General features: G+C 28.4%; 1 protein-coding gene across 1 annotated transcript in view; it reads left to right on the forward strand.

Moving 5' to 3' along the window:
• The first annotated feature begins 8,805 nt into the window (after nucleotides 1-8,805).
• Nucleotides 8,806-26,079, forward strand: part of LOC129959094 (solute carrier family 23 member 1-like) — a 99,832-nt gene continuing 82,558 nt past the window's right edge. Inside the window, exons 1-6 of the mRNA XM_056071904.1 lie at nucleotides 8,806-8,997; nucleotides 9,804-9,874; nucleotides 13,449-13,550; nucleotides 14,812-14,945; nucleotides 17,118-17,164; nucleotides 19,507-19,572. Coding sequence (XP_055927879.1) covers nucleotides 9,815-9,874; nucleotides 13,449-13,550; nucleotides 14,812-14,945; nucleotides 17,118-17,164; nucleotides 19,507-19,572 — 409 coding nt within the window. The 5' untranslated portion in view covers nucleotides 8,806-8,997; nucleotides 9,804-9,814. The remainder of the gene's footprint in view (nucleotides 8,998-9,803; nucleotides 9,875-13,448; nucleotides 13,551-14,811; nucleotides 14,946-17,117; nucleotides 17,165-19,506; nucleotides 19,573-26,079) is intronic.

Raw genomic sequence — 26,079 nt, forward strand, 5'->3', positions numbered from 1 at the left:
AAAAATCGTCAGGCAATGGAATTTTGTTTGGCGAAGGAAAAAAATAAATGCAAAAGGTGCCGATAGATGACGCTGTCAGAGTTCACATTGTCTGGAGATATGCGAATTACTTATACGTGACAGGCACACCGCAGACATAGCTGCCATAAAAATGCAGAGCACCAGCTCTTTGCCTGAATGCTTCATCATGACTCTGACTATAAAGGATCGCGCTCTGCTCTTGAAGCCTTTTTATAAGAACGACGACTGTGCACTTACAGCTATCAGGAAGTTTCGGACATTAAAATCCGTAAAATCTGATACAATAACTACAAATGGGCTGCGAAAAATGATTGCTAAATTCGAAGAGACCGGTTCATTTGACGTGAAACGGGGTAGAGGAAGGAAACCAATTTCAGCTGCGGCAGTAAAATGTGGCTACAGCATTACAAGAACAGACTAACGGTGATTCTGGAATCAGCAGTGCACTGAGAGTTGGTCGAAAGCTGGATATGCTGATCCGCACGGTGCGTAAAGTGCTACGGAACATCTTGCGCTGTTATTCGAACAAGAAAACTCCTGTGAAGCAGCTGCTGAGCTTCATTTCGGAGATGATAGGATCATAAGTCTCCATTTTCCAACAACGTGGCCGCCACGTTCCTCCGACTTAAACCCGTGTGATTTCTGAATTTGGGGGTGCCTGAAGAATGTTGTTTACAGAGGGTGGATTGAGAATCTAGCAGACTTGAAGGCAAGCATCACACACCATATCCATTGTATCAGTACAGATACCCTCCGATCTGTTGTGGAACATACAGTTTTGTGCTTCCAATTAGTAGCGGAACAAGGCGGAGGGCATATCGAACAACTTAACCATCGTCTTAACCACAAATCAGTGAGGTGTTTGTTGTATAAAGCTTTTTTTTTGTCATCATCATTGTTGTCGCTATAAACATGTATTCTTGTCTTATCGCTAATAAATTTTTAGTAAACTCCTGAACTCTGTTGTTTCCTTTTGTCTAACACTATTACCGTATTTAACGAATCCATTTTTGATCTTTCCTCTAACAGCGCCAGCTATCGGCACATTTTGGAACTATTGTTTTCTTTGCCAAACAAAATTCCATTGACTCACGATTATTCTGCAAAAATATCAAGTCATTCTGACCATTAGTTTTAAAATTATCGATTTTTGAAATCGTAACTTTAATTATAATCACCCTGTATATAATGTTCTTCAATAAATAAAGCAAATTTTAAAAAGTGTTTCGTAAATGTACTTGCAATAGATTCGATTAAAAAAAATTCTTGAAATAAAAGTGTAATAACTAGACCAATCTCCTCTACTATTTTCAATAAGTTAACTGCTTTCTTCTCAAAATTTACTTTGAAAATTTTTATACTGTAAGCAATATTTTTTAATTCCGAAGATAATTTGACTGATAATTAAGCTCAGCATATTTAATCATTAAAATATCTTCTTTTAGATATTTTGAAGAATTAGCTTCTAAAATATAATTATTACATCTAATAATTACATTATTTTAATCACAAGTTGTTTGAGAAATTTTAAGAACTGTCTAAATATAATATCGTTAATATGACCAACAATCTATTCCTTGAAAAAAGTTGGAAACTTTCTGTCCATTTTTCTCTATTAAAAATTTCAATTCCCTAGATTTCATATGCATTAAATATTCAGAAAATATATTCATAAAAAGAATTTTTAATCTAAAAAGATTAAACATTTTGGATGTATTACATACAGCTTGCAATTTTTCTGCATTAGCTTTTTAGCTTCTTTTTATGTTCAGGGTTAGCGAAAACATAAATTTTCCCAAGAGGATTCGAGTGCTTTATAGTGGTTCAAATAGGATAAGATTTGCAATTCAAATTATGGACTTGAAATTTATGAAATAAAAAATTTTATTTCCAAAATTCACCAACAGATGGCATTATAACACAAATGGTATTTATTTTCATATCTTGAAAGTGTAAAATATCATTTGCGTTGCAACGCATGCTTATTAGAATTATTCTTTGAATAAAAAGAAGGCGGATTCTGCATGAATATTACTTGCTCCTCTGCACTTTGTACTTACGTTGCAAGAAAAGCGTTGCTGATAAAATTTTTATGCCAGAACCAGCAGAACTCCGTTGTAGCTGTAAAAGAATTTCGTCGTATGAAGCGAATACGAAGAGGTTCAATGTCTCCAAGTTTCCTATGCAAGACGATACAGAAATTCCAAAGTTATCCTTTTCCATGTAGAAAACGAAAACAAATACGGTCTTCTAGCGTCGACAAAGAAGACACCTCGGTCTTTGAAGTCAACAGTCAGTTGTCGCAAGGTAGTGTCGGCCTCACAGTTATTTCTTTTGCATTGGATATGCCGAATTCTATCGTTCGAAAAATTCTATGGCGGTTTTTCCATTTTTATCCTTGCAAAATCAAGACTGTGCATCCATTGCAGGGCGGAGACTCAGAAGCTCGTAAAACTTTTGAACTTCAGTTCTCTGCTAGAATGGTGGTTGACGCCACTTGGCCATGGAATAATCTGTAGAGTGACGAAGTCTACTTTTATCTCAATAGGCAAAATAACATCCACAGATGACTGAGGCAGCGGAAAACCTTCACGCTATCCATGAACAGCATTTGCATTTTGAAAAAGTGGCAATATGGTGTGGTTTTACGGCTACCTTTATCATTGAACCGTATTTTTTAAAGAGATGACTACCAATAGAATCCGTCACAAGACAAAGATACCGTGAGATGTTGTGGGATTCTGTAATCCCACAACTTCCAACAGTGTGGATGCCTTCAAGACATCATTTTCATGCAGAATGGCGCACCTCCTCACTTTGGCCGTCATGTAAAGCAGTTTCTAAGGCAGCATTTCGTCATCTGACCACGGTTCAAAATTACGAGGTCCGTCACAAAATAGCCCTAGTGTTGTTTAAAACGGGACGTTAATATAGCTAACTAACTAACTAAAGCAGCATTTCACATTTGCACATTAATTGTCGTTTCCCAATAACATAACCTCCTAATTTACTGGATTGCCTTTTGTGATTTTTGGTTGTATAATTTCTTGAAAGACAATACCTACCTTCAAAGGCTAGTATCTGAGCCAGAGCTGAAGGACAGCATTCGACACCACGTTCTTGATATTTCGGTAGACTTATTTCGGTCCACTGTGGAAAATATGGTTCTGCGCTTAGAGCACATAGTTGAATATGAAGAAGGACGCACTTAGCAATGATACTTTTAATGATACGTTTTTTTAAAATCTTATTTAACATTCACTAAACATATTAAATGTCTTATGTGCGTTACAAATTCACATATCGGCGGATTTCTGTACTATATTTTTTTTAATTTAATAAATGATCTTCTAAATTTGAATTGTCAGTAGTTCAATTGTATCTCAACAAATAAAACACATTCTAGAACCTTAAAATTGCCAGTCTTCACATTGCTTGACAAATGATTACCTATAAATATCCTTTTTTTAGAATCATCTATCTTAAATTTTGTAAAGAATTAATAACAATTTTAAAAAAAATTGTCAAAAAACAAAATTAGTATTGTTAAAAAAAAGTAAAATTTTTAACTTCATGATGGTGAATTTTTTTCGGATAATTTTCACCAAAGTTCTTTTTAGAGGGAAAGTAAAATGAAGAAATAAATATAATAAGAAAATAATAATTAATTTCTCATAGCCAGAAGCGGCTGCTGTCGACGTGTCTCGGTTTAATTCACTTGTAAGCACTCTGAGAGACTGACTTACGCCTGCTTTTAGACATTATCAGATCACTGCTCTGAAGCGAATGAAAACTTGTTTAAAAGATACATATTAAAATAAAAATGAAATAAAAAAACAGTAGTAGGATGGTTCAAATAAATTTTAAAGCTTTAAAATATTTTTTAAATTAATTACAATTAAAAATATTGTAGAAAAATGGATTAATATCTTTGAAATGATAAAATTTTAAATTTTAAAGGGGTACTGAAATATTTTTGTAAGATTATTTTGTCCAAAGTTACTGCACAAGAACGTCAAAATTTCGGTTAATTTCTAGCAAATTAAATATTTAATTAATTTTTTCATTTTGTAAAGTTGATAGTATTCTTCCTCTTGTCTTGAAAAATAAATGTGCAAAATTTTGTTCAAATCAGGTGTCGTTTAGGACAAGATGTGGCACATACATACATACAAAGCCACAATGATTTTACTTTATATTAAGATTAATGTGAAATATGTTGCTCAGATGATATAGTAAGAGATAAAGAAGATACATAGAAAGTGGTTTATTTAATACATCATGCTTACCGAGCTACAACTCATATGCATACATTGCTATAAGAAAACCAAAGAAATATTTCTATAGGGATAAAGATTCTAACAAATAGTTAAAATTCGATGACAGCAGAGGAATAAATTATTGCACTGAAATTTTCTGCAGAAATATATCACTAAAATAATTGAACAAAAAAAAAAATTTGCAAATGATATTTCAGTCGCCAACAAAATGGTGAGCTTATGGTTATTACACCCCAGTAACACTACAGTATTGTATAATAGAAAATATTGAACAATATCGTGAATAATAAAGATACCTAATATCATATAAATAACATTATAAAATATTAAAAAGGCACTTAAATTTTTAAACGCATTGATGCAGTACAATTCTGGCCCAAAAATAATGGTTATTGCTTAATAATTCATTTAATTTGAGATTTTATTCCAAACTATTTACTATAATAAATTTTCATTAAAAGACGAATACTGTGTAACATTGTACTGCATTGTAAAAACATTGCAGTATTGGAAATCAGTATTGGAAACAGTATTGGAAATCCTACATTGAGCAACGCTGCACAGTATTGTAAAAAATATTTTTTAAATTCTACATTTATCAACTTTGATCAATATTGTGGTGATACTACAGTAATTTCTGTATTTTATGAATAAAAAGAAAATGAATATAATTTTTAATGAATATATTTTATGAATAAAAAGAAAAGAAATAAAGGAAATTAAATAAAAATAATTAATTGCATGTTAAAAAATTGTTTTTGAAAAATTCTTCATTCAACTTATATTATAAATGGAATATATCAAAATTATTATGTGCAAGCAAACTATCAAGAATTTTGATAAGAGTCCTTGCTTTACAATGAACTTTAGTTTATCTTTTTCTTAGCATCGAAATTTTAATTTTCATACACTAAAAAACGATAAATAGTTTTGGAAAAATAAAAAATATATATATTCCCCATATTTAAAAATTATTACATTTGAATCCAATTTCCATCATCTATTCTAGTATTAAATCTTATCTACAAGCAAAATCTTTTCCACTTAGACCTCAAATCACATTCTTAACTCGAAATTTAAAATCATAAATTCTAAGAACAGCCCAAAATTAGATATAGAAGAGCAAATTCCGAGCACCAAAATGCTATAATTCATACTTACCTTCTAAGGCGAGGGGCGAGTGATTGTCCATGCCATGCTTTTTTTACTTTTTTTTTTCTTCTTTTATAATAGAAAAAGTATTGCAATCGACATAAGATTCGAGCTAGAGATTTTGAAAATTTTTCACTTTTTTTGACTCTGAATCCGAAAGACACATTTTTGGATTTATGTTTGTCTGTGAGCACGATAATTCAAAAACGTTTTGAATTAGAAAGAGGAGATTTCTTATAAAGACATTATAACAATTTTATCAATTCTGAACGTAAGCCATTCATAGGAAGTCTGTCTGGCTACCCGAGCTCATGTGAACACAGTAACTGTAAATAACGAATAAGATGAATAAGATTTAATACACAGATTTAACATCTTAAGTGCAGTTCCATATCAAATTTTGAACTAAATCCGTCAAGGGGTTTACCATCTGTAGGTCTGTACTTTCGAATGTTTGTAAACACGATAACTGAAAAATGCAACAACTTATATAAAATTTGACATTTGACCTACCCTAGTAGCACACAAATATTGTACAGTATTATATGATATTAAACAACATTCGCAATATTGTATAATATTGTATTATATTAAATGATATAATATAATATTGAGCAATAATGTGTAATATTGCACAACAGGATGTGCTAACTGGGTATTGCTAAAATGGTTCTGCATAAAATTTTTGTTCGAATCGGACGGAAAAAAGTGTCCAAAATAAATATTCGACTTATTTTACCATACTACGAAACACAAAAACTTTTATGGATGGGGCATTGATTTTAAAAATATGAGCACACTTGCCCTAGGTCTATAACTTTTATGTAAAAGGGAAGGGAACACCTATATTAGGAAGAATACGAGAAATTTTCGTCGAGGCCTTCGTGCTGATATACAGAACTTAAGAGCATTTACTGAATTTAGAAGAATTTCACATGTAAACATTCTAATTTTTGTGAAAAAATTGTGAAATAAGATTTTGCGTCGATTTTGCTGATTCAGTTGAATAATTATTTCTCTTAGATGGATATGTCAAAAAAGAAATTCAAAAGGTTCAAATACTGAAGCTCTAAAATAAATTAGTTGAAACTATTGTAACTATTTTAATTATTCTATCAATAATTTGATGATATGTTGATTTATGAATTTATTTGAATGCCAGCAGTACGTAGAGGAAATATAGTTTTTAGGAGAATATCAGTCAATATAATGTCTCATTAGAGTAAGGAAAAAAAAAAAATTGATTCTTTTTCTAATAAAATACAACTCAAAATGGATTTTACGGATAGCAAAATTTAAAGTGAAAGAGAAGAAAAGCTTTGAAATTTGTCAGAAACTGGATTTCAAATCACTGAAGATTTGTTCTCGCTAATTACTTATAAAATTTCCTGCAACCTTTCAAGTGAATTAAGAAATAAAAAAAAATTATCTATTAAGACCATTGAAGACTCAATGTGCGAATATATTTAAATAATAAAAATAATTCAATAGAGAATACAAGTTTTAGTTTATACTATTATTTTATTATTATATTTTAATTATTTCACATTATTTTAATAGGAAATTCAAGGGGTTGGTGAGAAAAAATTCAAGCTACTAATGAATTTGATTTTGAACCTTTTCAATTAGTAAATATCATTGTAAATGGAATCCTTTGAACAGCTTGCAGACATTGAAAATTACTTCGGAAATTTTTAAAATCTGAGGAAGATAGTACCTAAGATATTCTATATAAACATTTCCCATGAAAGAGACTTCCATGACCAGCTTCCAGAGCACTATACCACCTTTTATCTTAATTCCATGATTAAACTTTTCATTATTTCTGTAATTTCAATAATCTGAGTAGCCTGGTTATTTCTGTTAACACCAAACTGAAGTTTAATAATCAAAATTCCGTCATGTTTTTCTAATTTTGAAGCATTTATTTCTGCATATACAAAGAGGAACATTATTTAAAGACACTAAAAATAACACTAATTTACTAAAAATTACACTTGATATGCTCAAACAAATTTTCAGCTGATTTTTTTCAATTGGCATTTGTTTCCTTGTCAATATAATGAATTTTATGTAACCTCATTTAATTATTTTAGCATTTCTACTTTTTGTATTTTCATCCTTTACTAACAAAAGACATTCTTTTTATGTGATTTGATATATACCTACTCTAGAGATTCGATAATTTTTGAAACAATAATGTGAATTAGTTTCTCATCTATAAAAATGGTGTAATTTTGGATCTATCACTAAAAAGCTGATTTTGGAGAATTCGGGTATTGCACAAAAAAGAGACAGAATCGACGGGTTTTTTTCGAGCAACGAACATAGTTTTGCTGTTTTCGCACAGACAACAATTTTTCCTATGAATAACTAAATTATTTCAAAAAAATTTCAGTATATATTTTAGGAAAAATACTGATCTGAAGCTTAATTTCTTTTTAACTCTGTTATCGTATTTATCCACAAGTCATCGATGTGTAAAATAAATATCACATTCGATTATCCCCTCAAATACTAATGACTAAAAAAAAAAAAAACCTGACTCGTAAAGATTGTAATAACAAACTTTTTACTTTTCAAGAAAACAGCATAATTTATACTCTGCTTTTACATACCACAGAATACACGCTCACTTTATTAACCTTCCAACAGCTGATTTTTTTTTTTTTTTTTTAATGCGTTCGAGCTTACTGTATGGCTCATTTGGAATGCCCGAAATCAAATTTCACTAATGATGAACACGCAGACTTTTTAACTATCACTTTTCATTCGAATAGCTTTACAAATAAAGTCAGTTTTTGGCAAAGATTCCAGGATAAACTATTTCTGAAAGAAATTTAGCGATGCAAACTTAGTTCGAATTACCTTCGAATAAAGTAGCGTTCACACGAGGCAAACTACTGCGCGCAACGGTTGATTCTCTTCTGGTATCCCCTTAAATAGTTCAAATAACGTTGCTGGGACAATTACAAATAGTTATCTCAATAGTTAGGAAACATTATTAAGAGATGATTTTTTTTTTTTCTTTTCTTTTGAAACATGTCAAGAGGTCTCATAAGCCGGGATGAAAATATAGGTGATTCTATTGTAGTACGTACTCTAGTACTAGAGCCACAAACACTTAGAATGTTGAATTTCAATATTAAATTATTTGCGTTATTATCGGAAGGTATATTTTATGTTTGTTTATAATTCGCATGATGCCATTCAATCCTCTTTTTAGGTGTCGACTGATTATATGAAGAAGCTCTAGTTGGTTGAATCAACAAGCAAGAGAGTCAAGTTTTCAGCGTCAATTGCTTCAACCAATCATATGCTGCAAAATTTTTTCAACTCTTGCAATGTTTAGAGCTGTCCCAAACATGTCTTGCTTTGTGGCGGTTTACTGGTGATAGTAATGAATTGAAAGTGTTTTTTTAAATTTTTTTAATGGAAAAAGATATGGGAAATCAACGTAAAATGACTGCACACGCAGTGTTTCTTTTAAGTTAAACATCATTTCCTGTATTCTTCATTCATTCGTTTACCATAGAAATTATTTGTAAGTATTGTGTTTTTGAGAATTTCAATGAATCGACGTGTCCCATAACAAATTTGATATTTCATTTTCGCATTATTTTTTGAAATGCTGAGATAAAAATACTGAATAATTTCTGTTTTTTCAAAACTGAATTAATGTATTTATTCATTAGTAATATGATCAAGCAGATTGTGATTAAATGATACACGAATTAATTCTAGCTTGCATAGAATTTAGCTTCATTTTGTGCTCTTAATTTGATATACATTTTCTGAATTTATTTTGTAGTGTAGTTTAACGAAGTTTCCAAACAATTTGTGTATCTAAAATCGTAACCAGCATTTCAGATAATATTCTTTTGCCAATTCATACCTTTTATGAATGAGTTTATTTGTAACAGTGGAAATTGAACTTGTGAATTTTCAGATTGTCTATGCTCTTTCTTTTAAAACTCAGCTTTTTATGAAGATATACGAACATTTTTTACTCTTTGCACAGTTCTTACTGATGTTTGAAGCGTACTGTTTCTTCCATCAGTATAAAATTTCTATTTGAGTTACTAAATTATTTTTCAAATTTTAAAGTATCCTAGACTGAAACATAATTTGCCTGATTTTGTAGAACATTCAGGAAATTCCTTAAAAAAATCCAGTTAGTAAAGTATTGTTTTGATATGATTTTTTAAAAATATTTTAAGAATTTTTTTTTCATGTTATAAGAACACTTAAAATATGAAATAAATTTTTTAAACTTATCTCATTTGTCTGTTGCTAGACTATATATTTGTTTTTCAGATTGCTAATAATTTTTAATATTTGTGTTTGCAGAAATACTTAATATGGCATCCAATTCTTCATCTTCCTGTTCTGAACCTCTTTCGGATAATTGTCCTACTGTTGTGAGTGATTCCATTTCTAGTTTAATTTTTTTCCTTATTGTTTTCATATTTTAAAGATTTTCTTTAGGATGCAAATGAACTTACTTGTTGTAATTGGAAATATTTTACAGTTTCAACATTATTTTTATTCATATAGTACGCAGAAAAATGTTTTATTTGTTTGTTTTGATACTAGCTAAACTGAAATAAAAGATTCATTTCTCATACATGAAGTATAACTGTGGTATAACAGTGCAAACAATAATATGTTTATCAATGCAGGTAAATGCAAGAGAAGTATAACCATTTGTATACATTTTATCAAAGACATACTACAAAATTTTCTGTTTGATTCAGCATCTAATTGAAAAGTTTAAAGTTTATTATACTAATGTTAAAGAAGATGTCTAAATTCTTGAATTTAGGCGATTGTTAATTTTTAAGAAGTAAAAGAAAGTGGCTTGGATATTCAGTTGACTAAATTCGCACCTTCCTTTATTACTTGCAGTGTTGAATAGATTTTTACTATTTGAAATAATTATTTTTTGCTTTATATTTTCTTTGATAATAATTCTTAAAAATGTTTTTATATTGCATTTAAATCATATGTTAACATTATTAAGAGCTATTCTAATTTAAAATGTTTGATATTTTTAAATTTATGATGAGAGTTATATAATCGATTGATATACATTTTTATAATTAATTAATAATTCATTACAAAATGTATTCATTTAATGTTTGAAAGAACATAATATGTAGCATGTCGTAGGATTGAAAGCTTTTCATCAAATTTTCATAGTTGAAATATTAATAAGTATGTATGGTACTCAAATAGAACAAAGGTTCCCCCCCCCCCTTTTTTTTTTACCCAGTTGTTATTCTTACTATAGCAACAGAAAATCAAACTGTAATGCTTTTTTTTTTTAATTCAATATATAGAAACAGTGTCTGCATAACATTGTGAATTAGATGACTTATTATGTATAGTGTATAATAAAGTAAAATGTGTTATTACATATTGGATGGCATCATTTGAATTATTCATTTAATTATTTCTCTGAGCAAGGAGGTGATATATTTGTATATGAAAAAACAGTAGCCATGAGATTTTAAGAGATTGCATAAATTTGAAAGTTTTTCTAATAATAATATAAAGCATATGTAAATTATATAATAGGATAAATAAAATTAAACTAAACCAATATTTAAAATGCTTATTTGATATGCATGTTCCTAATTCCATATGTAATATTTATCAAAACTCTTATAATTTGTTATTTCTTGACATTATTGAGTATGTGTAATCATGCTATTTGTGTTTATCTCAGTCAGAAATTGTGCATTTGAGGATAAATAATTTATCAAACATAACTCATGATATATGCCAAAAAAAAAAAAAAGGTATAATGCGATTAAGAAAAAATATTCAAACTGCTGATATAATAAGTAAGTGCGAAACCATTCTGAGTCCTATGAAACTTAATAATAAATATGAATAACTTTAGTTAATATTTTGACAAAATTTTGCTGTATGCCTCTTAGATTGTGACTGATATTTTTTCTTCCTTGTACATAAATGTGATAATCAGTTATCATTGCATTTAGAATAATATTGTATTAAGTATAATGTGTAACAAGGAAATTGTAGAATTCCTTTAAGGTTTATGAATAATATTTTTAAAAATATTCTCATAATCTAATTTAGGATCTATAATTTCATAATTATGAATAAATGTATGGAATTAAAAAAAAATATTCTTACTGTCTTATGCTTATCATAGTACCAAATAATACATTTTATTTATTCTGTAAAATGTTTGGTATGCTAAAGATAATTTTGTTAGTTTTGGAATTTTAAGTAATTTTATTTCCAAGCTTTTTATTAGGAAAAATGTAATATAATAAGTTAGAAGGAGCCATTATTTTGTTAAATTAGTTTTAAATCACATATTGAAAAGGGTTCTTTTCCACCGGCCTCTTTTTTTTAACTTGCTGGGTAATCAATCTGGAAAATTCGGTTCTTCATAGTTAGTTTTAAAGTAGCGAATCTGAATTGATTTTGTGCATTCTATTAAAATCTCTGTGGAACAAATTGTTTAGACCTAAAACTAAACATTATTCAGACATGACATATTTCTATATAAATACCGATTTCAGCCTTTTAAAAATAGAATTTTTACCATTTTTCATATCAGTTTTCATTTATAAGTGATAGTTTTGTATCAATTTTAATATCTCTAGCACTTTTTCAATACATTTGTTCATTTTATTTTTCAGTTAATCATACTTATTTTATTTCTCCGGTGTGTATGTTTGAAACTGTAAATTATTTTAAGAAATTTAACTTCATATTTTCCAAGTCTGTGTCATGTCTGATTATTAGATCAAAACAGTTAATTGCTTAGAGCATCATCTATGAATAATTTGGCTGTAGATAACTCAATTAGTATATAAAATTTTGCATTTGAATGGCATTTTATGCAATTGATATGCTACTTATCATTAAAAGAATAAACATTTTGGAATGAAATGAACTAAGATTTGCTTCAATATTATGAATATCTTTTAAATTAAGTTTAAGTTAAAATGTGTTTTTAATTAAAAAAAGTATTTTAAAAAGTTATTAAATTAATAGTCTATATAATTTTAGATAGAGGGGAAATGGCAAACTTAATTACAGTTTATGTCCCCTAGTAGCACTGTCTAGAGAGAATAGGAGAATAAAATGTTTCCATGTATGTTTTAGAGATTCATCTGTTGCTGTGGGAGAGCCATGCACATTAATTTCATCATAAATTATTTTGTCTATAATTATGTTGTATGATATTTTATGCTTATCTGAAACCAAATTGCACTTTCATGATCCTGACAATAGTATTGTTTTGAAGTCATGTTGTATAATCATTGAGAGTACAAAGTATAACAATGATTTTTTCTTTCTTATTAGTTTTATAGTTAAATATTATTTCACTATGTTGTAACTGTACCATTTAAGATTTTATTAACCTAATAAGCATTATAAATTATAAATATTGCAGATATAAAACTTAGCCTTACCTTAACCGAAGGGTATTCATGAATCGATTTTACAGAAGTTGTAAGTGCATGATATTGTCCAAGGATAATTTGATTTGTTTTTATTCAAATTTAAGAAGTAATTTTATTAGTTTCCTAATTGGTAAAAACTCTAAAGCTTAGTTTTTACATCCAATTCTTATAGTCTAACATTTCTGAAACACCCCTTTGCATGCACATATTTGCCTTCTGTATAGTAGGTAAAAATGAAGGATTTTTAAGAACATTTGATGTGTAACAATTGAAGAGATGAGTGGTAAAATGGATTATGTGACACAGATTTTAAAATTGTTGTGCTTTTGCTCTTTGTTTTGACAATATGCATATGGGGAAAAATATCTTGTAGTAAATCTTTTAACAAATGGTATAAATACCTTATGGTTTGAATTCTATGTCTTTGCATTAGAAAAGTGCCCTCTAAAAATTTTAAAGTTGAATTCCACAAAACAATTTGTCTCCATTTCAGTTGTATGATGGATATTTGTTTTTGTAGACATTCTAATAATATTTTTTACAGTTGGTTTCAAATGCTTTGATGCAATTGATCAAAGATCCAGAGGAGACAGAGAAAAAAACAACTCCACTTTCTCTCTTTGCTCACGTAACTACAATGGATGAAGTAAGAATTTCATTATTTTAGAGTATTACGTAGTATCTATTGAAATAAATTTATTTTATTAAAATGTGTTACTTATAAGATCATGTAAAATATATTATGTGATATTTGCTTAAAGCATTCCTTTAGAACTTGTGAAAGAAATTGCAACAGGTGAATATATCATTGGTCATGGCATAATATATGTTCATGTACTTCTTAGATCTTTTAAATAAGATGAATTAAACAGCTTTTATGATGTGATATTTATACATTGAATATTAAATATTTAAAGTTAAATTTTGTTTAAATAATCATTCTTAATTATGTTTAGACTGAATTCAGGACCAATTTGATTTAGTGATATTATATACAATTTTCTTTTAAGCGGTCTTCATGCTGTTGATTGTTATTTTTTGGCTTTTAAAGTATCTATATTTTGAAAATGTAATTTGGAAACTTTTTTTTAATTATTAGGTTTTAATAATTTATGCTTGTCTCTTGGTTTGATTTCTGAAGGATTTTAGATGTTCTTTTCTGTATCTATCATTGCATCATTTTGATTTTGCTTATAAAAAATTAAATTTATATGAAGCAGTCAGTAAAAAGAAACTGAAGAAAGGAATTTTGAAATTTAAATAATGTGCATCATTTGAATTTTTTAACCCTAATTAGCTTAAAGTTGATTTACATTGCTGAATTAAAAATACTACTGTGGAGACCAAAGTGCTAGAGCCATAATCTCTAGATGGTCAGTTTTTGCTTTTATTCCCAATGAAATATTGAATTAGATCCTTTAATTGATTTTAAGAAGTAGTTTATGTGCAATTTAGAAACCAGCATGAATATATATATATATATATATGATTAGCAAATACATATGAATATATTTGCTAATGATTAGCAAATAAATATATATGACAGGTATGATTAGCAAATAGATATGAATATATTTGCTAATCATACCTGTTGATGTTTAAGCTGTTAATTTTTTTCAGATTAATTTGCAGTTAGAATTCTAGTAGAGCATTTTCATTTATTTTCAATTTTGTATTGTTCTTGGTTCTTTTTTTTTTTTTTTTTTTCTTCTTCTTTATGAAATGCAATCTATTTCCGATTTGAGAATTGGTGAGATGAATTAATTTTACTAGTGCCACTGAAAAATTAATTTGACCGCCTTTGATAAATTCTGCTTGTGGTTCACCTTACTATTTTTGTAGTTCTTAAAGAGTTATTGTTTAAGTGTTTTATTTCATTTATATATGTGTATTTATTTATTCTTTAGCTGCTCATGGATGTGAAAAACTACATTGTGAAACACAAGCTTTATGATCCTGCAAATCCTCTTAAAATATTGGTACATGAAGATGAACTAGGTTCACTTCTAGGAAAATCTGAATTTTCACTGCTTGATGTTAGGTAAGCTTTTCAGTTACTAATTGCCTTTGACTTTTTGGTTTTCATTGAATTTCAAAGGAGTTAAGTTATAAGCATACCGATAATTATCAGAATAATGGAAACACCATAACCAAATACAAGAATATTTATTAATAAGGTGTAGGACCGCCTTTGGCATGTAATACAGCTTGGATTCACCTGGAAATCAAATCATGCAAATGCTGTATAGTGTTTAGAGGAATATTGTACTATTCTTTATGTAGATATTGCGAATGTTCCTGGAGAGATGCTGCTGGCGGATATTGATTTCAAATCGAACACTCTAAAATAGACTAACAATTCAATTATGTTGAGGGTGGGGAATTGTACGGGCCAAGATAATGTTCCACTTCATCTTTGTATTCATCAAACTATGACTGGAGAAGTATTACTGCATGAATAGAAGCATTATCCTGGGAAATTCCAGCTCCTGCAGGAAACAAAATTTCCATCATGGGATAGGATGCTGAAACTTCTTTGTACATCTGCCTCCTTTTCAGGATTATGATTAGACCTGCAGAAAACCTCTACATGGCTGCCCATACCTTGACAGGTCCACCTTCATATCTAACATGGGGAAGGAGACAATCATGAACGTGCAAATGTCCTCTAAACTGTTGTGGGAAACACCCATCCTGTTGTGGGAAAACGTCTGAAGGATTATTTGTCCTACATTATAACTATTTTCCACTTATCAGTCAAGCAGGTTTTGTGTTTATGTCACCACTGTATTTGACATTTGTCTTTAACATCTATGATAAGTGGCTTGGGAATTGCTGCTGCTCTGCTGTAACTGTTCTATTTATGTAGGTACCTTCTAATTATAATAATTGACAGTGGAGAAGCCAGATGCATATTGAGTTCTGTGATCACTTTGGTTGTCGTTTTTTTTTTTTAAGACATTACAGTCTGCTTCAATACCTCTTGGTCTCCTTTCACTCAGTTTCTTCTTCTATCCACTGTTTACTTTGTTGCACTGTGTCTATGCTGTCATGACTTTAGACACCATGCCTCTTGGAATGCCTAGAAGTTCGGATATTCCAGTCACAATTGCTCCAGGTAGTTGGGCGGCCCTATAATTTGGTCTCTTTGAAAGTCAGTAAGACCTGACATTTTATGACTTGACCAAAAATCCAAGACATATGCAACTTCATGAAAGTTGTCTCATATGATGTATACTTTTTATATTTAAAAGAAATGTAGCTAGAATTATATTTTAATGCTAATGACAATCATTCTTAAATGTCAGTTTTTTTCACTGGTATTTCCATTATTTTGATAATCGCAATCTAAAATGTAAAATTGATTGCTAGAATGCAGTCACTTGTGGAAACAGTAAAATCCGAGTAAGATTTTTTTTTTCAATCAACTTTTTATGTTTTGCTAATATTATTTTTTAATTGTCAATACCTAAAGAAATGCTTATAAATCAGTTGCTATTAATTTTTGATTATTTTAATAATCTGTCATGAATCTATAACTTTAATAACATCAACATTAAATTTCTTCATTTCTTGCTAATTTATCCATTGCATATTTTTCTGTAATTTAAATAATGTACATAAAAATATATTGTATTTATTTGATTGTAAAAATTAAAGATTAGGGCTTAGCTGGGATATGAGCATGTGGCTGAGAAATTACTGTGCCTTATTTGCAGTATAAAACCCAGATTGAAATCATTACCTTTTTAGAAATGGTTTGTGTCCTGTTAGTAATTTTCAGTGACTGTTTTCTGACTGGTATTTTCATCTGTGGAGTAAATCAGTTTGATAGAATCAACACTGTTGCCTGTGTTAGTAACTTCTTATCTTTAGTTTAAACTGCCAGATATTAATTATTTGCAGAATGCTTGAAGCTGCAGATTAAATATGATATAGAAAAATTAAAAAGGGCCTATATCACAATCTTTACAGCTTTTGTTTTTCATTTGATTGACAGCTTTGCTGAAACAAATGTACTAAATGTTGTAATATGTAAAGCAAGCAATTCCTAAGAGAATAAAATTATCAAACTTTTTATGTGTAAGTTTTCTAAACAGTGCAATTCAATGCTTTGACAGTATGAACACAAATTATGAGTTCATAATAAAGTGAAATTATTTGATATTAATTGCCATTATATTGTTTAATTGTGACATATATTTCATTGCAGGGACATATTATTACAGAAATTCGTTATTCCTGTTACACAAAAGAATTGTAAGTATGATATGTTGAAAATGTCATCGCTCGGTGTGTAAAATAGCTCTAGGTCTACTATATACATTGCATTTGAGCTTGATCAAACTAATTCTTGCTCTAACTTAGAAAAGTTATATCATTCAATAGACTTTATTTTAGTGTGTGGTGTATTTCAGTAAACAGCATACAAGTGCAGGAAAGTTCAAGTGAAATATGCTTTACTTTTGACTGAAGAAAAGATAATTACTATGGAGAAAATGTGATAAGTGAAACAAATGTGTGCATATAAAAAATTAGTGCATTATTTTCTAATCTGAAAACAGGCATATGCTGTGATTGTTCAGAAAAGTTTACCATTCAGTTTTTTAACATTAAAAGGAATGGAGCAATAAATGTTCAGAAAGTAACATATAAATTTGAGAAAACTGGAATATCGAACTTTTTAACAAATCCAAAAAAGTTTTTTTTCCCCCCGCATTTGATTGCTATTATTGGGATTGTTATGATGTTCATTAAAATAACTCTTGAATTGTTGTTTTGGTTAATAATAAGTTTGGCGATTTTGTTGAAGTCGGAGAAAAGTGTTTTATGAAGATAATAGTATATCTTTGAATCATCAAGGAAATTGTTGAATGCATTTTTATAGTTGTATTAACTTTTGTTTGATCACAAAAAAAATTATTTTGAAGATTGATTGCAAAATTTACTCTGATTATTAGATAGTGTACTTAATAAATTAAAGATTATGTGCATCTTTAACAAAATGAGTTTGTTTTATGTTGTCTTATGTTAAATTTTGAAGACACCCTTACAACTTTTATTTTAAATTTCTGAAGAATTTTTAAGTCGAATCCTTTGAAGGGGGAAAAAAAAAAAAAAAGAACGCCGTGAATTAAAAGTAGCTCTAAGAATGGCTTTATGTAGATGCATTGAAGAATTTTCAGCCGTATGTTGATGAAATACCTTATAAAGGATGATGAAGCTCATTTTATCTTTTAAAAATCGAAAGAAAACTGTGGAAAACTTTTGAAAGTGATGTTCATATTTCTTTGTCTTTAAATATGTGAAAGAATGTTTCATACACAAGCATTTCTTGCAAACACGTACCATTATACTTTCCCCCTACTTATTCATGTAAATTGACATATACATATGAATTAATTTTTGATGAATTTTAAAAATAGTTTATATTCTGCATATGAAAGTTTGAAACAATTAGTACTAGTGGCTAGTAGTATTGTGTGATATATATGAGATTCAAGATATGTGTTCAGCAATATAAAATTCTGACTATTGAAAGATAAGACAGTGGCATAATATTCTATATCAATGATAATTCTATAAGGATTTTCAAAATGAATGCTCTTGTGAAATAGATGAAGACTTGTGTATAAAATTATGTAGAGAAGTCGTGTAAAAAGGAAGAATACTACTCCTGTTAAACTAATCTTTACTTTTTTTAATCATTTGAAGTCAGTAATTAAGATAGATTTTTTAATTTTAAAAATATTATCTGTTTTAAATTCTATAGATATAATTTTTAGCAATTTCTATGCCTTAATGGATATTTTAAGTTGAATTTTTTCCCTTCTCTAATACATGTATATATTTTTTATAATTTTGCAATTCATATAACTACTTATGTAAATTTACTGAAATATATTTATGCTATTCTAGAATCAATTTCCCGAATTATTCAATTGAAGCTATTTTGAATATTCTAAAATGGGGAAATTTGATCAAATATAATGAAGTGATATTGAAAACAAAACTTTCCTTATAAGTAGCTAAATCTGCACATTGTATTATAATACCAGTTTCATAGCATTTAAGTATTTGAATTAAAATGTCAGATTAATTAATCATCTCCAAAGTTAAAATGATTGCATTTAAATTTTATTTTGAATTGTGTATTATTTGGCCCTCTGAAATGCTCATGCAGGTTTTCTGTTATGTATTCCCCCCCCCCCCCCCAAGGCTCATGGCCTATCTGTGATTTGGTGGGAGTGGATCCATTTGCTTCATCACTTATTTTAGAATTTTGTCAACCAGTTAATTTCATCTAAAATACCCAACTGATCCATTTCACTTCCAAAAATATATATGGTCTTGATATACTTTAAAAGTTAGCTGTCATTGGCACAAGTTTGCTTTATATTGCTTCGTCTAATTCTCTCCCCGCCCCCCTCGTTTGTAATCTACTTGTTCCTGTCAAGTCATTGTACATATTCTAGTGATTTTTTTTTTTTTTTTAAATTGAGCATTACGGAGGGTTAAAATAAAAAGATGCAGCTAACTTTGTGGTAACCTCTAAAAATGTTTGAAATGAAATTGCTATCTAATTTTTATTTTTCTGTAAGCTTCTGAAGTCATCTCCTCGATTAGTGACAAAATGTCCTTGTCAAAAAAAAGAAAGTTGGACAATAGTAAGTGTTCTACTCTTTATTTTTTTAATTTTCCTCATTTATAGTGTAAACCAATGTTTTGTTCTTAAAATTGTTGGTAATTTATGGTACACCTTCATTGTAATTTTTAAAATGTAATCTGATCTAATCTAATGGTAATTATTGTAAAAAGGGAAAATATAAAATTTAAAAATACTTGGGGAGACAGATTTTCTGTTTATAGAAGCTTTATAAATTGATTTTATAAAATATACAATTATAGTTTTAAACCTCTTTGAATTCATTGGAAGTTTTTTTATTATTGAAGTTCTAAGATGCTATTTATGGCCAAGATGATAAAATAGGCTACATTTATTTTAGAATTTTCTGCAGTTTTGAAATGTGTACTCAAAGATTTTGATATCATGCCAATAACTAAGCTTACAATATAAAAATAAAACATTTGTACATTCTTTAAAAAAAAAAGCAAACAGACATTTTATGTTTCTAATATGTAAATGTAAATCACTCTTTATTATCCATAGAGAAAATATGCTATGAAAATTAATTTTTAAAATGTTTGTTATAAAAAGCCCCTAGTGAAGAATCTAGAAGCTGTGAAGATTAGATGATTTAATTTTAGACATCTGATATTTTGGTAAAGGAAGATTCTATCTCAAATCAACCATGTCACAATGCCCATGATTTCAAATTTTGATGAAATTTGCCTCCCCCCCTTTTATAGTAATTTGTACGATTTTTCTGTTGACAAATGACTATCACTGTAAGTAACTTTCCAACTCAGTTGAATTTTCATAGCATTTAAAAATTATTTATTAATAGATTCTTTGATTAGTAACATTTATTTTATAATCTATGTAAAATTGGTTTCACTTAGTAGTTACCCAAACGGTTAAAGTACAATAAAAACTAGAGTTCTTTAAAACACTAAATCAGGGTTAAAAAATATTGTGAAATTTAACCACCAAGCACCACCATCAATAACCTATGAATGACTGATTAGTGAATGCCAAATTCTGGCTGCTGATCAGACACATTTGTTTATTTAAACAAGACTTTATGTTAAAACATATCATTGCCTGCTCAAAACACAAAACATCACCAAGTCTTGTTATAGCTTTAAGGTTTCATTGTTTACTATACAATCTCTTGGAACAGAGTTTACAAGTGAGCTGCGGAGAGTTTAGTCCTATATTTTAAAATTTAACGAAAATGAAATGCAATTTTTATTAATTAGGCCTAGTTGAGAAAATAAAGAAATCGGTCATCTTATTTCTAAATCACAATTTAGCTGTAATTTTTAATCGCCTGTTTTATAGCGTGCATTTTTTTTATACAGGCTTTAGAATTAATTATACTCAATTATTTTTATCATGTACTATCATTTTTTTTTTTTTTGTTCAAAAATTTTTCATTTGTAAATATCAAGTGATGCCTTTGAAATGAATAAAAATAATGAAATTACTAAAAGAAAATTTTATTTTTCATGAGGCAGCATATTTCTTTCAGAATGGTAAATGAAAATAAGTTTCTTTAATCCCTTAGTGTGTAACTCTGTATTTTATTTCCAAAATAATATTCAAAGCATTTTTTTCCTGACCGTATACAGGCATGTATTAAACTTAAAAATGTTCTGCATTTCTTAAATATTTAAATGTATTCATAAGAATTTTCATCAACATTGCTTGGTAAATAAAGACGATAATTTATTTATTTTTTATAAAAGAAAAATAATCAATAGAGAATCAGAAATTCTAAGAAAAAATGTAACGATCTATAAAACATAAGCAATTTGAGACAATAAAAGTATTTTATATGCTGAGTTCGCTCGTTAAGATTGAAAATAGAAACAAATTATTAAAAACTATTTTTCATCATAAAGGGGTATTTTTGAAAAAAAATATGAATTGCTACAAAAGGTGTGATATTTTTAAAAAATAAAAACTTAGCGCATTTCACGGGAGCTATTTAAAGTCAATCAAATTGATGCAAACAATATTAAAAATTGATTAATTCCCAGAATAATGAAATTCATGATGTGGCATTTATTCTCCATGAGCTGCTACAAAAAAGAAATTTAAATCATCTAAATTATTCCTTCTATGAAATTATATGTTCTCTACTGAAATTAGATGCATTTCGTGAACAAAGAGATAGTTTTGAATTTTAAAAAATTGCAAAGAATGCATGTAAATGTGAAAAGAAATATTCATGTTTTTCTTGAAGTTGGATTTTCAGAAGAAAGAATGACTTGAAATAAATTGTGATAAAAAAAAATAAATCTGGTTGATGTAACAATGACCTGGTGATCAAGTCATAAACCGATTCAAATTAAGACAATTTTGGCTTCATTAATGTGGCCTAGAAGAAGAATAAAGATATCGAGCTTACCTGCATATTCTGTTCATAGTTCTAAAAAATTGTTCAAAGTCAGATTTGTAAGAAGAACCAGTTCTTAAACAAGGGAAACCATTAAGTCCTGAAATCACTGAAATTATTATTATTATTATTTTAAAGTTTTACCAGCCAAACTGTTTAAAATTTTGCAAAGGGTGAAATATGTGGCAAGTAGTATATGGAAAAGAGTATTTGAAGAGAAACATTTTATGTAATCTTGGTTTGCTATGGAATTGGAATACCCTGACTTGTAAATAAGTTTTAAAAATTTTGTTATCTGAAACCTTAGCAGTATGATTTGGCTATTGTCGATGATTCACAGTTTACCTGTACAAAAGGCATCAAAATGTTACTTCATTGATTCACTTAGCAGGTACTGTGGAGAGTTATTAAGAACTTGTATATTTTATATATCATTTGTGAAGGAGCAGGAAGATAATGCTTGTAGAGACATTGTGACAAGTAGGTTTTGGAAAATTATCTTATCCAGTTTTTACAGTCAAAATTTGGAAACTATGAAGACAAAGGACCTGGTGAGTACAGTCAGTGTATTGCAACTGATTGAACTGAAATTGTGCAGTGATCAAACTGAGTTAATTTGTTGATAAATTAGTAGAAAAAGTTAATACCACATTCAAATATTGCCAAATCACCAGCTACATATTTTTAAAGTTTTAAGAATGTCTTCTTTAAATACAGCATTTTTGCCCAGTGGATTTTAATGAAAACTATGCTCTTAGAATACCAAAAAAAGTTAGAGTTTACCACTGGACCTCAGATTTATGCACTATTTATCTTGTCAGGATTCACTATAAGATGTAAACCATGAAAAATTGTCTTTATCTCTTTGTATCATATCTAATGACTTAAGGTATGACATGAATAGAGCATGTGAGATCTAAAAAAGACCGTCTTTCTGAAAGAACCCACATATTACAAACATTCACTACTTTATTGATGGATATGCCGTGCAGTTTAAAAATAAGCATACTTCATGAATATGTCTCCTTGAAGAGGAAATTCAACTCAAAACCTGATGTTCAGTTTTTTGCAACCAGTGGCAGATAAACATAATTTGGTGGAATAAAGGATACAATCAGGTGTTCAGCTAGAAAGGAAAGTCTTCATCGATATCCGTACAGACAAAATACCGCAACTGAACTTTTAAAATTTTATAAAGGAGCAAGTACCTCTACTCAATGGCATTGAAAAGTCAGAACGAAGATGTTGAAACTCTTCCTTGAATTTTCATAGAAGTCGATCCATATCTTTTGCCCAATAGGTGACTTTGGGAGGCTATATATTTAAGGCAAAAAAAAAAAAAAAAAAAATTGACTAAACAGTAAAAGCTACCAAATGTATAATTCTGCCTTATAAAATAGTCCTGCAATGATTCTAATGTATTTTGTAATAGCTCAAACATTTGAACAGAATGTTATTTTTAAGTGCTAACAACAGATTTTCTCTATAAAAACCCCCTATTTTTCAAATAAAATGTTATTTAATTTCAAGGAGTTGTTTTTTGTCTTTTGCCTGAATTTTGCGAATAAAAATTGGGCTTGAATTGAAATTAGATTAATTCCAGAAAAAATTAGTTTTACTATCTTTCGTAACTTTATATTAGTGTTTTATCTTTCTTGATGTTTTTATAAATTTGTCTATTGAGAACATTTGGGGAAATTTATCATTTCTATTTTATGTAGTTTTTTACATATGTTCTATATGGGGCATTGAGCCCTCTTTACAGTAATTGATATGTGGTTTTGTCAAGCTTTTCTGTTAGTAGAGAAGAAAGATTTAACTTACAGTAACAATTAACTCCAGATTTTCATCTTTATTAATTTGGCAGAAAGCTTTTACCTGTTTTTTTTTTTTTTTTTTTTTTTTTTCCCCTCTGAGAGATAAGATTTATTTATTTACAGATTTATTTATTTTTTTTGCTTCAAGTTCAATTGATATAAAATTATCAATTTTTGTCGATTACTGTTCTAAACTTTTTATAATTTAAACATTATAGTGAAGTGCAGTGTCCTGTAATTATAGTTAAATTAATATAAACAAGGCAAAATATTATTTATGCTAAAATAAATATTTATTTATTTGCATTTCAGTTGAAGAATATTTTAACCAAAAAAAAATTATTTAAAAGTGAAAAAAATTTTAAATAGTTATTAGAATAACCATTTAAAATTAATACGTTCAGCTATTAATTTTAAATGGTTATTATTCTAATGCAATATAATGTATTTTATTTAAGTATTATATTTTAATTTTGATCGATTGGTTTTGTTTGATTTATTGCACATTTTAATGTGAAATGCTATAAACTTTAGATTTAACTGACTAATTGGGGTGAAAGTGTATCTGAAAAGTAATAATATTTCTGCTGAAAAATATCTAAATCAGAATATGATGCTTTCAGTTGTTCTATGCAATAAAAATGTAAAATATTTAATGTAATACCATATTAGCTTCAGAAAATGTCTTGCAGTTCTATAGTAGAAAAGTGAAAAAAATGTATCTATAGATTAAAATTTGTTTTTCATTCCAAAATTTATTGGAATTGAATTCAATCATACAATGTTCATTAATTAATATTTGTAATGATTGAAATATATATGTTTTGATTCTAAGTTATATTTTGCTTTCAATTATTGGAGTATTTCATGTACGTTTTGTGTCAAAATGGCAATATGTAAGAATGTTTTAATTAATCAGTTGAAATGTTTTTAGCATAAAAGTTTTAGCTGCATGTAATTTAAATGTGCCATATTTTTATTTAACTGGTTATTTCATTCTAATGGATAATAACAAATTATATACTTACTTATAATATGAAAAAAAAAATAGATAATTATCCACCTGATAGCTTTTTCTCTTTGTTTCCAAAGCCAGGTTTGACCATAATGATTTAGTTCACTCGGGAGGGTTTTAAAAATCTGTTTCTGATAGTTGGTGAAGACATACAGTGACTTGAGACTGGTGGGAACAGGAATATGTCATTTGTCATTGAAGTATCCTGATATAGGCTTTTTTATTAAATTGGCCTGTCTTAGACTATAGAAAAATCAGCAAGGATGAAACAGCTCTCACTTTCAGCTTGTAACAGGCAATTCACATCAGTATTTTGGCTTGGTGAATGCAGGAGATGCCACTATAAAGTTTTTATATCTTTATATACCATCACTGTAAATTTTGGCCCAAATGGGAATATGCAACGTCCAAAAGCAATGGTTGGAAGAATTTTCTAATTGTCTGAAGAATGTGTGGTTACATGTTCTATTAGATTTTAAAAACACTTGAAAAAATTGAAAAACAATGTACCTAGAATTCGAAAGATTATTTAACTGTAAGTTTTGTGGCAATCCATTTCAAATAAAATTGTGAATATGTGCCTAATTTTCTCTTTAAAATTTTTACTTTGTTAATAATTTTTTTTCTCTTGAAATTCTGGTTCTTAAAACCAAATTTGTAATCTTGATTTCAGTGCATAATAGTAATTACTTTTATAGATTTTGATGCAAAGTGGTTGCATTTTAGCTAATTGGGAATTTGCGCTTAACACATAAATTATCTCTTTGATCCATTCTTTTTATATGGTTGAAGGATATTTTTAGAACAAAATTAACAAACAAATAAAAATATTATATTATCCAATATTTTTTGAAAGGTACTCCATATAGCATTAAACTTTTTATCTTATTTTAAAGAAATATACAAATAAACCTTTTTTTTTTTTTTTTTTTTTTCTGAACTTGTAAGCATATCTCTAGTGCAGCTTATTTTTTCTGGTGTCTTTGCTTATTAATGTATGTACATAAAAATTTTATGAATACTTGTTAATAAACAAGTAAGATAATTAATTTTCTAACCAAAAACTAATTTAGCTTTCTTCATCTAATCAATATAGATGCAAAACTTCTTAAGCTTTAACAAACTGTGAAATATATTATAAAAGAGGGGGGTGGAAATCATATATTTACTCATTTTTATAAAAGGAATAGGCTTGGGAAGTTTCACCAAAACCTTGAAATTATGATTGCCATATCACATTTTTTTGCTTGATTATGGAGTGATTAAATATATATATATTTACAGGCTGCCTCAGCACCCAAATAACAAATGTATCCA

This window comes from Argiope bruennichi, chromosome X1 (genome assembly GCF_947563725.1).
Source record: "Argiope bruennichi chromosome X1, qqArgBrue1.1, whole genome shotgun sequence".
In the NCBI taxonomy this organism is placed as follows: Eukaryota; Metazoa; Arthropoda; class Arachnida; order Araneae; family Araneidae; genus Argiope; species Argiope bruennichi.